General features: G+C 37.5%; 1 protein-coding gene across 1 annotated transcript in view; it reads right to left on the bottom strand.

The window, feature by feature from the left end:
• The window catches only part of LOC107722497 (uncharacterized), a 38,539-nt gene that overhangs the window by 1,538 nt on the left and 22,152 nt on the right, over positions 1-14,849 (bottom strand). The window contains exons 27-38 of the mRNA XM_016530865.1: positions 14,198-14,360; positions 13,366-13,547; positions 13,169-13,261; positions 11,483-11,693; positions 11,089-11,276; positions 10,572-10,669; positions 8,278-8,309; positions 4,846-5,048; positions 4,581-4,743; positions 3,488-3,597; positions 2,178-2,297; positions 1,793-1,934 (exon numbers count right to left, since the gene is read on the bottom strand). Of these exons, the coding sequence (XP_016386351.1) occupies positions 1,793-1,934; positions 2,178-2,297; positions 3,488-3,597; positions 4,581-4,743; positions 4,846-5,048; positions 8,278-8,309; positions 10,572-10,669; positions 11,089-11,276; positions 11,483-11,693; positions 13,169-13,261; positions 13,366-13,547; positions 14,198-14,360 (1,705 nt within the window). The remainder of the gene's footprint in view (positions 1-1,792; positions 1,935-2,177; positions 2,298-3,487; positions 3,598-4,580; positions 4,744-4,845; positions 5,049-8,277; positions 8,310-10,571; positions 10,670-11,088; positions 11,277-11,482; positions 11,694-13,168; positions 13,262-13,365; positions 13,548-14,197; positions 14,361-14,849) is intronic.

Raw genomic sequence — 14,849 nt, 5'->3', positions numbered from 1 at the left:
GAACGCTCTCAGAGATGAAACGGAGCTGCCTGTGCGCGAGCAAGTAGGTAGCCTAATTCTGATACATGCAATGACTATCCATTATGACATGTAGGCATTTTTATATTTATGTAGCCTACACAATAATACTCTTTTACATTGCAATCCTTTAATTTTTAATATGTGGCATGCTTTTGTGCTGCTGTGCATCCCTGTGTGTGTAATAAGCAGTGTACGTGCGCTGTGGACCCGCCTATACTAACACGCTCTTTAAATAACAAAAAAACTACTTGACTTTAGACCAGGTTTTTGTTGGTCAATGGCGCAGTCTATGTCAGTTGCCTCAAAATAGCAACGCGCCAGCAATGCGCCTGAACACACCTCGTTTTCAGACCAGCACAGCCATGAGCGCACAAATGGGCGCAAATGCATTTGCTATTCAACGTGGCGGGCGCAGGATGTGAAAATGACAACTGCTTCAGACTGAAACTAGCAAAAAACACTTGCGTCGCACCTGGCGCCGCATTGCACCCGGTGTATGATAGGGCCCCATGACATTTTTGATATGACATGACATGATATTGTTAACCATACATGAAATACGATACAGTATGTTTTTTATTTATTTCTAAGGCGTCTAAATTATGATCAAAAATCTGCTGAATCTGCTGAGCAAAAAACTGTTGAATAAAAAAAGTAACCTTATACTTTTTGAGCAAATAAGTATAATTAAAGTATAATTTATGTAGAATTGTAAAAACATCACGGTCTCATAACGTCTTTTTTGGGAAATCTTTTATGATTTTTAAAGTAAATGTAAGAATAACTTTTATATTGTTATTAATATTTCAAGATGCACATTTATGTTAAACATGAATGATCATCACATTGAGGAATGTTCATTTGTTAATCTCTCAAACATCACTGCATTGCACTGCATCATATGTTTAACCCCTGACCAATAAAATTGCAGCGCATTGATCATAAAACCAAGCAGTAAAATATATTTTTATTAATGATAAGATCATATTATTGGGAGACAGAGTAGCAACTGATATTCATATGTATTTTATGTAAGCAGTCATAAAGATCTCATTGATTTACATTCCAAGCTATCAGAATTTCTTACTTTTAGCTCTGAAAATTATCAGCCATGAGCGCACAAATGGGCGCAAATGCATTTGCTATTTAAACAACGTGGCGCAGGACATGAAAATGACAACTGCGTCGGCAGGTGTATGATAGGGCCCAAAGTGTTTCAGGTTCACATTTGCAAACATTATTGTATATAATAATAATAATGTATTATGTAGTAATGTATTATTCAATAGGACTGAGTTCAAACACAGTGTGAATGAAAAGTGAACTTAGTGGACCAAAATTATCCAGATACAATACAAAAACTGGATTATTTTTCATTCAGTTCAGTTTTGGGTCAGCCCTTTTCATCAGAGTTTGTCTCTTTTATAGAGGATTAAAGTGTGAAGAGTAGCTACTGATATACAAAAGGATGTGGGAAAAATATTACATTACTTGATAATTCACAAAATCATTTTTGCATATTCTGTTTAACATGAGACCTGCTGTTTCACTGTGATTTTTATTTCTTTTTAGATATCCAGGCAACAGCAAAATGAGATGTTAAATGCTTGCCTTGTTGCTGATCAAATTAAAACCACAATATTTGACAGGCTAATCACAATGTGATTTAAAATTTTTATTATTTTTTTTTTTTTTACCAAACTGTGCAGTCCTAGTGGTGATCTATTTAAAATACGGTTATTGATTTCACTGCATTTGCAGAAATACTGACCGCACTGCACTGGCAGCTCCAGTGGAACGTAGTTTCTATGGCATTGATGGATATAGGCAGAGGCCAATGTGCAAAAGGATGGTCTGGAAACATCTGCATGCTCATCACATACACACTTCATCATGAACTGTGCAGGCTCCACCTAAAAAAAAAGACAGAAAATGCTTCATCCGAAAAAATGAATGCTTATAAACGCAAAGTAAAAATAAGAATTCTCCATCTGAAGTTAATTGTGTTGTTTACTATTCCATTCTTTCATTCTCCTTTCCCCCCCAAGGAGTGGATGTATTTTGATCAATCTAATCAAAGGGATCTTTATATACACACTGGCTTGTAATAGTTAGCACATGTCGCTGAGTGAGAGGAAACAGAGTACAGTAGTTACCACTCTGAAACAGGGGCTCAGAGGAGAATTTGTGGAGGAGAACAGAAATGTGCACGACAGGGAGTCAGCAGTGCCATTCTGACAGACTTCAGCTTTCCTGCTGACACATTCTGAATCCACCTACAGTAAACAGCATGAAAATATTACATTAGATCCACACAGTCCTTGTAAGGGAACCGTTTTTATTTATTCACCCGCATTACATTCTTCTCTCTCACGGAACACAAAAAGAGATGTTTTGATGAATGTTGACACTATTCTTTGGTGCTTTTTGTCCTTTTTGGAGCTCAGCACTGGTCACTATACAGTATGCTTTAAATAATGGAAAAGAGCAGTGTGAACATTCTTCAGTTTCACATTTTTGTTCAATGGAAGAAAGGAAGTTTGATTCTGAAAACAATCAGGTTCCGATGACATGAGTTGACTGGATCATTCCTAAAGTTTGGTAGATTTTGGACTGAACAGATTTGTTGAAAAGAAATAGTAAAAAATCAATTATTATTTTGGTCTTATCAGAGGGAGAAAAATATCTGTATATCAGAAAAACACACTCTGGGCAAGCTCAGGCTAGTATAATGAAATATTTTTTTTATATTTTAAATGTTTTATATGTGATCTAGGAAATTTGTCCACCCTGTTACATGGCATTGTTCCAATGCAATTTGTAACAGGGTGGATGTTTTAAGCTAATGAAGCCCATTACTAGGTAGGAAAGAACAACATGCTAGCAGAAGATTAAACTTTAGGAATAATTTAAATGTATTTACAAAATAAATAGATAAATAAAAAAAAACATTGTAATGTCCTTTATATATTGACACAACAGGGTGGACATCTTATATTTACACTATAAGATAAATCTTCTAAAAATGAGAAAAAAGAGAGAAAAGTTTATGACTAATACTTACTTTGTTTTTGGAGTTGCTTTCTCTCCAAGAAAAGTCACGTGATTAAGGGGACATGCTCAAAAATTTAAAGGGTAAGTAGCACTAAAGTAGCAGGGTGGACTGTAGTTTGAGAGACAAAGTAACTTAAAAAATTTGGTGGCATGAAAGTTGATTAATATTTTTATGTAAAATGTGCATTATTTTTTCATGGGGACATAAAATCCACCAAACTGTAGGAATGGCCTAACTATAGCTTTAAGTCTTTATACATTCTGTTTTATGCTACATTATTACATGAAAAAAAAAGCATGCACAGTGCATGCAAATATAAAGCAAAATAATAGAAACAGTGCTGTGGTTTGTGCCCGGCTGTGATATCATATGCTGAACAGGTGTGCATTTCTCACAGGTTTCTCTCACTACCTGCCAGCTGTGAGTAAACTGAAGCACACTGTGTGTGAGAGAGCCATCTGGCAGAAGAAGCTCGTTAGCTGCCTCATTATCATTGGTTCCTAAAAGACCAGTGGACACACCTGAAAAACAGTGTATTAAAATAACGTGTTAAACCATGACGCATTTTAGAATGATTCACCTCAGAGAGTTGAACTTTTTGTAGGCAGCAGTGGTTTTAAATGTCATTAAATCCATTAACTCATCACGTTACAGCATATTAGCATTTACAATAAATCAAAACAGTGACACTTTTTCAGAGGCATTGGTTCAAAATAATTTTCATATTTATTTTTTTTCCATAACCACTTAAAAAAGTTCTAGTTCTAGGCCTTGAACTAAACCAGCCAGCTCAGAGATTAATCATAACATTACAGCATTTGATTCAAAGCAATTTTTTTTTTTGAGAAACGGGAAAAAAGACTCTGCATTTTGTCTTTTATGAAGGAGTTAGCTATTTAAACCATGAAGCTTTGCAAATGATGTACTTGAATCAGTAACAACATAAGACATATTCAACAGTTATTATAATATACTATATATTCAATAATTTATAATTTTAATAATTTATCAAATTATTATTAAATTAAATTAATTATAAATTATACTATATATTCATATACTACAGTATATTACAATATACTATACTGTTCAAAAGTTTGGGGTCACCATGATTTTTGTTCATTTTTATATAGAAATAATACTTTTATTCAGCAAGGATGCATTAAATTGATCAATAACTACTGTAAATTTACATTTACAAAAGATTTTTTGTTTTAAATAAACACTGTTATTTCTAACTTTGTTCATTGAATACTTTGCAATCATTAACATTAAAATAGATAACAGTTATTTTAAATTGTATTATGTTGTAATAAATTGTATATTTTGCAATACTACTGTTTTTACTGTATTTTTGATCAAATAAATGCATCCTTGGTGAGCATAAGAGACTTTCAAAAACATGAAAAATCCTTACATACTGTATACGTACTACCATTTAAATGATAGGCAACATTTTATTGCTAAAAAAAAGTAATGAAGTAAACAAAGATAATGAACTTACCATGAAGCCATCCATCTAGGATCACACTACAAACTTCTAGATGAGGGTCACATGATACCCGAAGTCCTCTCTCATTGGACACCTCAATTAAATTCACATCCTTTCTGATAGCCACTTCACGGTTAGTGTATGGTATATGTGCAACGTGGCAATTAACCTCCACCTAAAATCATTTTTTTGTATTACTCCATTTAATCACATCATGCTAAGTTTCTAAATCAGCTATGAAACCAATATTAGACATCATAATAACATGTACATGTACCTCTCCATTTGGGTGAATTGCAATCTTTGCGTTTTGCATTTGCACCACAAGCGAGCGACGTTTGAACCTGTCGGATCTGAGCACAATGCTGAAGGTGTGCTGGATGACATCAGCTGCTAGGAGGAAGTCACAGGAAGCTGGGAGTTTGAACAGATGTCCATCGAATGACACCAAATAGACGTCTGCAACTAGAAATGCCTGATCTGGACAGAGGAAATAAAGTACAAACACAGATGTGAGTAAATGGACATATGGAGAATAATCACCATTTGTTTCCCATGAAATTCTGTCATCATTTACTCATGTTTCAAACCTCTATGAATTTATTTCTTCTGCTGAACACAGAAGAACTTTGGGGTACAAACAACACTGGTCCCCACTGACTTTCATTATGGACAAAAAAATAAATAAATCTTTTGTCATACAAGTTTGAAAGGATATGGGGGTGAGTAAAAGATGGCTGAACTTTACATTTTCTGTCTTATGAATAGTAGGAAAATCTCAGGGGTCTACATTAACTCAATTAGTGGTCTAGAGCTGGAAATATATATATATTAAAAAAAAAAAAAAAATATATATATATATATATATATATATAGGGTTGTTCCATGAGTCCCTTGTTTGTCCTGAACAAACTAACTGTTCGCTGTTCTTCAGAAAAAATCCTCCAAAGTCCTGCAAATTTGTGGGCTTTTCTGGCATCTTTTGCATATCTAAACCTTTTCCAGCAGTGACTGTATGATTTTAAGATGAAAGTGTGTGTGTGTGTGTGTGTGTGTATAGGCAAGCTTAAAGGTTCATTTTTGACTCAGAAACACTGGATTCAGTGCTCAGTTGTATGCATCATACAGTACCAACAGAGGCGGACAAAGTATATATACATATATAGGGTTGTTCCATGAGTCCCTTGTTTGTCCTGAACAGTTAAACTGTTCGCTGTTCTTCAGAAAAAATCCTCCAAAGTCCTGCAAATTTGTGGGCTTTTCTGGCATCTTTTGCATATCTAAACCTTTTCCAGCAGTGACTGTATGATTTTAAGATGAAAGTGTGTGTGTGTGTGTGTGTGTGTATAGGCAAGCTTTCATAAGTTTCCAGAAAAAATTATACTCAAGTAAAGTACAGATACTCAAAAAGTGTACTTAAGTACAATACTCAAGTAAATGTACTTAGTTACTGTCCGCCTCTGAGTATCAATAATAAACTAAACAGAACGGTACAAGCACTTATAAACACAGTTTTAACAAAGACTAAAATGCTCCAAATGAATATTTAGTGTTTTTAATATGGATTGCAATATTTGAAAAAATAGTTTGTTTTGGAATATGGAAAACATTTGTGATGTACTGTATGTGTGCTGAGGGCCACATATCAGTATGATTTATCTCAGAGGTCCCCAACCACCGGGTCGCGACCCAGTACCGGGCCGCGGAAGCGTTGCTACCAGGTTGCAAGAACGTTCTGCGAAAAATGTGTTTATGACACTCTGCTATTTATTGCGCGTTAATGATTGTTCTAATTATTCTGTATTTTCATTGTATGCGATTGTTGGAGTAGCAGTTTGACGATTTCTTGTAAATTAAATGTTCAATTAGTAAATGAAAGATTGTTCTGAGCTGTCACGCACATATATTCAGTATATATATTAGGGGTTAAACAGATCACAGTTGATCTGTGATACGTACGGACCAGGCCCCACAGTTCGGCACACATTTGATTAGCAGATTAATTTGCCAATTTACACGTTCACACGATTTTAAGCCACAAGAAGAACCACCCAAAGCGCGCATATGCACAGAGATGTGTTTCAGGCAGTACAAAGTTGGTTCCTCTTTCACATGTGGGTGGGGGGAGTGAATGTACAGCGCTCTCTCCCACCTTCAATACCACGACTGAGGTGCCCTTGAGCAAGGCACCGAACCCCCAACTGCTCCCCGGGCGCCGCAGCAAAAAATGGCTGCCCACTGCTCCGGGTGTGTGTTCACAGTGTGTGTGTGTGTTCACTGCTGTGTGTGTGCGCACTTTGGATGGGATAAATGCAGAGCACTAATTCCGAGTATGGGTCACCATACTTGGCCACATGTCACGTCACATCTCCTTGAGTTTGAGATACATACACATAAAATTGTCAAAAAAACATGGTTGTACAGAAGAAAATCATACAGGTTTGGAACCACACAAGGTTGAGTAAATAATGACAATCTTTCATTTTATGTGCTGAAGGTGTGTTGTATGGCCCAATCGTTTCAGCTGATGTGTTTTGTTGGGATGCTTCCTGAACATTCTGTTCCAGATCACACCACAGCATTTAAATCAAATTGAGCTCAGAACTTTGGCTATTCTAATTTACGCAATTTGAGAATTCTGTTGTTGATTTACTTCTGTGTTTTGGATTGCGGTCATACCGCATGAGTTTTAGATCATGTCTTGACAATGTGCTGTACAATTTCAAATTCATTGGTCCCTCAATGACTGTAGCTGTCCAGACCCTCAGGCATCAGATCAGCTCCACATCCCTCTCCAGACATATGCTTCACAGTTGGGGATGAGGTTTTAGTGTTGGTATGCTCAATTTTAAACAAAACATCCCACTGTGTATATTTAGTAAACAGATAAACTTTGTCTCACTTGCCCACAGAACATTGCTCGCAACATCCAGGTGGTCTTTATCAAACGTACTGTAGATAACTGATGATGTACGATTCAGTTAGTTAAGATGGTCAAGATGTGTTTAAGGAAGCTATGTTCATATATGGTCTTTCCGGTGTTGGAGTGCCCCCTGCTGGTTAGATAAGTTTGATATACAGGGGTTTTGGAGTGCTGCGAGCTCTACGTGAGAGCTAATAAACATGTTGTTCTCCAATATACAAAAGTCTCGGTCTTCATAGCGAACTACATGGTGTCAGAAGTCAAAATATTCAACAAAGAAAGAGGATAGAAGAGGACACAATGGCCGAAGGATTTCGTCGACCAGACCCGCTGATCTTCGCCGGCAACATAGCAGAAAGCTGGCGAAAATTCGAACTGGAATTCGCCATATTTATCGCAGCAGCCCACAGTGAAAAGCCAGATAAAACTAAAGCCTACATACTCCTCAATCTTGCGGGACCAGAGGCAATTGAAAGAGAGCGTTCATTCACATATGCTCCAGCGATACTGGCTGCCAATGGGCAAGATGTAATTACACCAGCAGAGTCAAGAGAGGATCCAGAATGTTTAAAGCATAAATTCAGAGAAGTGTGCAATCCGGAGACAAACGTGACGATGGAGAGACATTCGTTTAACACCAGAAATCAAAAACCAGGAGAAACCATCGAGGCCTATGTGAGTACACTAAGAAATAAAGCAAAAACATGTAACTTTGGTGCACTCGCAGACTTTCAATGAAAATAAACCCAGACATCACTCCAGTGGTCCGGCCACCTCGCCGAATACCTGTGGCAATGCGTGACAAAGTAGAAGCCGAACTAAAAAACATGACAAAACTAGGAGTCATAACACCCATTTCAGAGCCCACAGAGTGGGTGTCCTCAATGGTCGCCACGCATAAGAAAAACATTGACAAGATCCGCTTATGCATCGATCCAAGGGATCTGAATGAAGCCCTTATGCGCCCTCACCATCCTATCCGCACAGTAGAGGAGGTAGCTTCACAAATGTCCAACGCCAGCGTCTTCTCAGTGCTCGAAGCTAAAAGCTCATTCTGGCAAATCAAGCTAGACTATGAATCTTCCCTACGCACCACTTTTGCGACACCTTTTGGCAGAAATCGTTTTATGCGCATGCCTTTTGACATTAATTCAGCATCAGAGGTGTTCCAACGGGCAATGGAGCAGATCTTCACAGGTTTCCCATGTGCCATAATCGTAGATGATATCATTGTTGGAGGAAAAGGTGAGAAGGAGCATAATGAGAACTTAAGGAAGCTTCTAAACAGAGCACGGCAAGTGAATCTGAAATTAAACCATGAAAAATGCAAGTTTAGGCTCAAAGAAGTTAGTTATGTGGGCCATCTGTTCTCAGACCCAGCCAAGATACAGGTCATAACAGAGATGCCACCGCCAAATGACAAAGCTGCCTTGCAACGTTTCTTGGGCATGGCTAACTACCTCTGCAAATTCATCCCAAATTTCAGTGAACTGACAGCACCACTTCGACAGCTGCTCCACGGGGACGTAGTTTGGTGCTGGTCACAGCAACAACAGAAAGCATTAACTTTGGTGCACTCACAGATGAATTAATCAGAGACAGACTGGTGTGTGGCATAGACAATGATAGCGTGAGAAAAGTGTTGCTCAGAGAAAGTGATTTAACTCTTGCAAAAGCGATTAAAATAGGAGTCATAACACCCATTTCAGAGCCCACAGAGTGGGTGTCCTCAATGGTCGCCACGCATTATGCATCGATCCAAGGGATCTGAATGAAGCCCTTATGCGCCCTCACCATCCTATCCGCACAGTAGAGGAGGTAGCTTCACAAATGTCCAACGCCAGCGTCTTCTCAGTGCTCGAAGCTAAAAGCTCATTCTGGCAAATCAAGCTAGACTATGAATCTTCCCTACGCACCACTTTTGCGACACCTTTTGGCAGAAATCGTTTTATGCGCATGCCTTTTGACATTAATTCAGCATCAGAGGTGTTCCAACGGGCAATGGAGCAGATCTTCACAGGTTTCCCATGTGCCATAATCGTAGATTATATCATTGTTGGAGGAAAAGGTGAGAAGGAGCATAATGAGAACTTAAGGAAGGTTCTAAACAGAGCATGGCAAGTGAATCTGAAATTAAACCATGAAAAATGCAAGATTAGGCTCAAAGAAGTTAGTTATGTGGGCCACCTGTTCACAGAACATGGATTAAAACCAGACCCAGCCAAGATACAGGCCATAACAGAGATGCCACCGCCAAATGACAAAGCTGCCTTGCAACGTTTCTTGGGTGTTTTGGAGTGCGTGAGAGCTAATAAACATGTTGTTCTCCAATATACAAAAGTCTCGGTCTTCATAACGAACTACACGTACAATTCAAAACTCTGTTTTTTTTTTGGAGTGCAGTGATGGTTATGATCAGTAGATGGTGTATTTCTGATGGTCTGTTATCATGTGACAACAATTTTCATTTGTCACAGACAAAATTCATTTGCCTGTGTTCTTAGTCATAGGTTTTACAATAAGCAGTTTTGCAGTTTTTTTCTAAAGTAATAACAAGAAAAGACTATGCCAAACTACATAATGTTATCTTTTTAAAATGCCATCCTTTTATTAAAGCTTTCAAAATAATCATTAAAAAAAACTTTAATTCAGAAATGATAAACATGCTCATTGTAGAAGAGATGCATTCAAGTCATGTTTATGAATAGCACTATAAATGTATTTTTTAAATAAATATATTATACATACATATATACATTTGATAAGTCTCGTTTGTGGTACACTAAGTTAAAGTTTAAAGGGAAAATGAAGTTAAAGTTTATCCAGGGTTCCCTTTAATAAAAAGGGCATTTTTCGAATTAATTTACATTTTTATAGTTATGCCCAGTTCTAAAATAGTTTATAGTAGAAATTGTGAGTAAAAACTATTTTTAAAAATCCTAATCCTTAATTGTTTTCCATTTTATTACAAACATCTAAAAAGTAATGGGGCCTTTGAATATTGCTGTCAACAATGCAGGGCTTTAGTTGAGAATGACTGGGCTCAAGGAGGCCATGTTTCTGGCAGATTTACTACATACCTTTTGGAGAACTTGTACATTAGTGCAAGCTGCCTTCTGATACCCACTAGCATGGCAGCCGATCGGGCCTCCATCCACTGGAAGGTCTGCTGGCCCACCTGAAGAACATGACATACATGCTCTTATTAACTCTATCCTGCTCAATAAACAGTCCAGGGGTACATTTACATGACTACGATGTACTGAAAACGAAAACTACTAAGAATGCCGTGTTATGCATGCCAGGCCAGTAGTTGGCGATGTCACTTTGTAAAGAAACTTGCTCATGCCTATAGACTGAACACGTAATACACATGCACATGATGGCACCGTTTTTACAAATTAGCATTTTGTAGTTTACACAGAGCATTGTTTTAAAAAACTTGGCATGTTTTCAAAAGTTTGCATTTTTTAGGCCCCAAAAAATGCTGTTGTCGTATAAATTAATGCATAAAAAGTTTTCTGTTTTTAGTTGAAATTGGTGTAGCGTAAACGCCCCCTGTAACAGCAGGAAAACAGAGAAATGCATCTTTCTTGCCATGTCCATTGCAAAGATGGCAACATGCAACGCGGTCAGCGACGGCGCCCTCAGTTGAGGATCGTGAAGTATTGCAGGCAAAAGCTCCGTCAGTTCTCTGGTCCACAGCTGCACTCCTTGCTGCCACGCCGTGTCCAAACGCACCCCTGTCACATCGTGGTACGCTCCAGCTAGAGTAGCCAGGGGTTCTGGGAAAAATTAAAACTACAATAACACTAATACACATTGACAGGCATTTTCAAGTGAAAGGTGATGACATGAAACCACAGTTGTGCTGGTGCATAATTGCGACTGGTTTACAGATGCTTATGCAGTGATGCCACTAGAATGCTGTCAAGATCTATTACGGATAACGTGACCTTACATTGCCACAGAAAATCATTTAAACATGTGCTCTGTATCTTAGAAAATAAAGGTATGCGTTTCCTGTGATTCACCCAGTGCGAGAGCGTGTGCGGTAGGCTGTGTGTGAGCATGTGTCGAAGCAGGCCGGTGGTCCATGCTTTCCACAGCGCTCCTGCTCTCTGAAGCAGCAGAGTCTCGGCTTGCTGGGTCAGAGACAGCGGCCCCTCACTCAGCTCCAACAGGAACATGCTGTCCCCTGCCTAGAAGACAGACAGCATCAGTCTGAATAATGATACTTGATTAACATGATATTTGATATAGCATCCTTTTTTGTGAATGGAAATATTTCAAATGGACTCTGCCGCAGCAGCAGCAGCAGCGTAGCAGATCTATTCCGCCAAGACCAAATACATTAACATTGTCATGTACAGTACCATGCCAATCCCTCCGAGAGTTGTCATGACAGAAATGAATTTATGTTTGAATATGCTGTAATTTGTTTTGTAATTTATAAAAACTACAATTTTATTTTAATATTTTGTTTTAGATGAGTTGGACCAAATATATGAGTTGGTCTTGCATATATGGAAACTCATTCAGTCCTTTTTGAAAAGCATCCCAGGATGCACCTCATGAAGCTGGTAGAGAGATTTATTAAATACATGCTACCTTTCAAAAGGTGATGAATCACTTGTTGTATTCCTTCATTGTAAGTTGCTTTGGATAATAAATGTAAATGTCAAAAGTTTGGGGTTGGTAAGATTTCTTAATGTTTTTGAAAGAAGTATTTTATTCTCATCAAGGCCGCATTTATTTGATCAAAAATGCAGTAAAAAAAAATGTTTGAATATGCTGTAATTTGTTTTGTAATTTATAAAAACTACAATTTTATTTTAATATTTTGTTTTAGATGAGTTGGACCAAATATATGAGTTGGTCTTGCATATATGGAAACTCATTCAGTCCTTTTTGAAAAGCATCCCAGGATGCACCTCATGAAGCTGGTAGAGAGATTTATTAAATACATGCTACCTTTCAAAAGGTGATGAATCACTTGTTGTATTCCTTCATTGTAAGTTGCTTTGGATAATAAATGTAAATGTCAAAAGTTTGGGGTTGGTAAGATTTCTTAATGTTTTTGAAAGAAGTATTTTATTCTCATCAAGGCCACATTTATTTGATCAAAAATGCAGTAAAAAAAATGTAACATTGTAAAATATTATTACAATTCAAAATAATGTTTTTTTATTTAAAATATTTTAAAATAAAAAATTTTCCTGTATTGGCAAAGCTGAATTTTCAGTATCATTACTCCAGTCTTCAGTGTTACCAAATATGTTACCAGAGCTCCAAAGATGCTGATTTGGTGCTCAAGACATTTTTTTATTATTATCAAAGTTGAAAACAGTTGTACTGTTTCATATTACAAATCACAGTTTCTGTGGAATGAAGATATTTTAAAGAATGTCTCAACTGTCCATACAGTAAAAGTCAGTGGTGTCCAAAACTGAACCCCACAGATTTTCACTGTATGGATAAAAAACAACAAAAAAAAAAACACTGAAACATTCTTCAAAACATCTCCTTTTATGGTCCACAGAAGACAGACAGGCATACAGGTTTGGAACCACATGAGGGTGAATGATTGAAGTGATTTTTCTTTTTTTTTTCCGCTGAACTAACCCTTTAACATAGTCCAAATATGCAGCAGGACAGCCTGTGAGATATAACAAACCTGTCTTCTTAATGTTAACAGTAGATGCTGAAGTCTCTGAACTCTGTCTAAGAGTTTACTCCTCATCCGAGACCCCAGCTGCTGGAGCCGTGCCTGTAAAGATTCGGTATCAATCCAGACATGAAAAACAATGTTTTACAAGGTATCTGGCAGATTTATATTATGCGAGAAACTTCATAAATCATTGCTGTCCTCACCTCAGCGGCCCACAGGCATTCCCTACATCCCTTAGCTTGAAATAGCAGACTCTGATTGGCTGCTCCTACAGAAATAAGGGTAAGGGTCTCATTTTCAATGCCACGGCCGCCTCGCTGAGCCTCCAGGGTAAACCAGTGATGTCCCTCCGAACAAAACGCCACTCTGATTTCATCAGACATTTCTGACGGCAAGTAGAAAGGCATACAAATGTTATTCATAAGAATATATGATAAATAATCACTTGTTACAGCAGAGTTATTAACCCTGTAAAACCTGACTATTAAATAATAGTCATAAATAAATACTCAAATAATAGTCGTAAATAAAATCTTTATAAAAAAGTTTGCATACGAGTTTTTGTTCAGTAACACTTGATACATCAGGCTTTTATGGCTCATAAACAATGGGAAAAAACCCCCATCTTATTAATAATTAGAGCATATAATCCAATTGAACACAGTGGTGATAAATGCTCTTCAGAAGCAGATTTTAATATGATTTTTATAAAAGAAAAAAAAAATGTCTGGATAATCATGTAAACCTAAGCTGCTTCAATCCAGTAAGTGTTCATCTTACTAACAATATAAAAGTTATTCTTAGATTTACTCTATAAACAAAAAACTATTTCACATCAAAAAGTCATATGAAACAACCTGTGTGTTTACAATTATTCTAAAAGGCTTTTTACTTCCTAAAAATGCATAAACTATCAGTCAGATGACAGGCATCTAGTAGATTGTGTACAACAGCAAGGTTGTAATCATGCTGATAATTTCAAGGCCCTAGAAATGTGCATTTTTGCAGTTTTTTAGGGTTAACTAGCATCATCACCAGTGTTGTATCCGGCAGCAGCTCGAAGGCAGCGTTTTCCCAGCACCCCCTGCAGCCAGAGCATCTCACTGCGGTCTAGTTTTGCATGAACCTGGACCGCCACGTTCCTGCCTGAAGACAGAGAACTGCAGGCCAATTCCACACTCCAGTTTCCTACCTGCCACTGTAAATCACACATATTTGTTTTTGTATTTTGTAATTCCATTGGCTTTTTAAAGTTTTAAACTTAAAGCGTTAGTCCATTAAACTTAAAATTAGCCCATGAAGTACTCACCCTCAAGACATCCTAGATGTATATGACTTTCTTCTTTCAGACGAATCCAGTCTGAGTTATATTAAAAATTGACTTTGATCTTTCAAGCTGTTTCAATGCGGGTGTTGCAGTTCATCAGTCCAAAAGAAGTGAAATAAAGCGCATCCATCCATAATAAAAAGTGCCTCACACGGCTCCGAGGGGTGAACAAAGGCCTCCTGTAGTGAATCAATGCGTTTTTGTAAGAAAAATAACCATGTTCAAAACGTAATAATCAATTTAATCTAGCTTGTGCTCACTGTTGTGCACGGAAGCAGTTCCGGGCGGATGACGTATGAGGTCGGCGTTGCGCATGCGCCGCTCAGAAGTGACGAACGCGGAAGCGCAGGGGAGAGATCA

This window comes from Sinocyclocheilus rhinocerous, unplaced genomic scaffold (genome assembly GCF_001515625.1).
Source record: "Sinocyclocheilus rhinocerous isolate Xijiao unplaced genomic scaffold, SAMN03320098_v1.1 scaffold161, whole genome shotgun sequence".
NCBI lineage: Eukaryota > Metazoa > Chordata > Actinopteri > Cypriniformes > Cyprinidae > Sinocyclocheilus > Sinocyclocheilus rhinocerous.
Note: the sequence above shows the minus strand (reverse complement) of the source record. Positions and strands in the feature narration are given on the sequence as shown.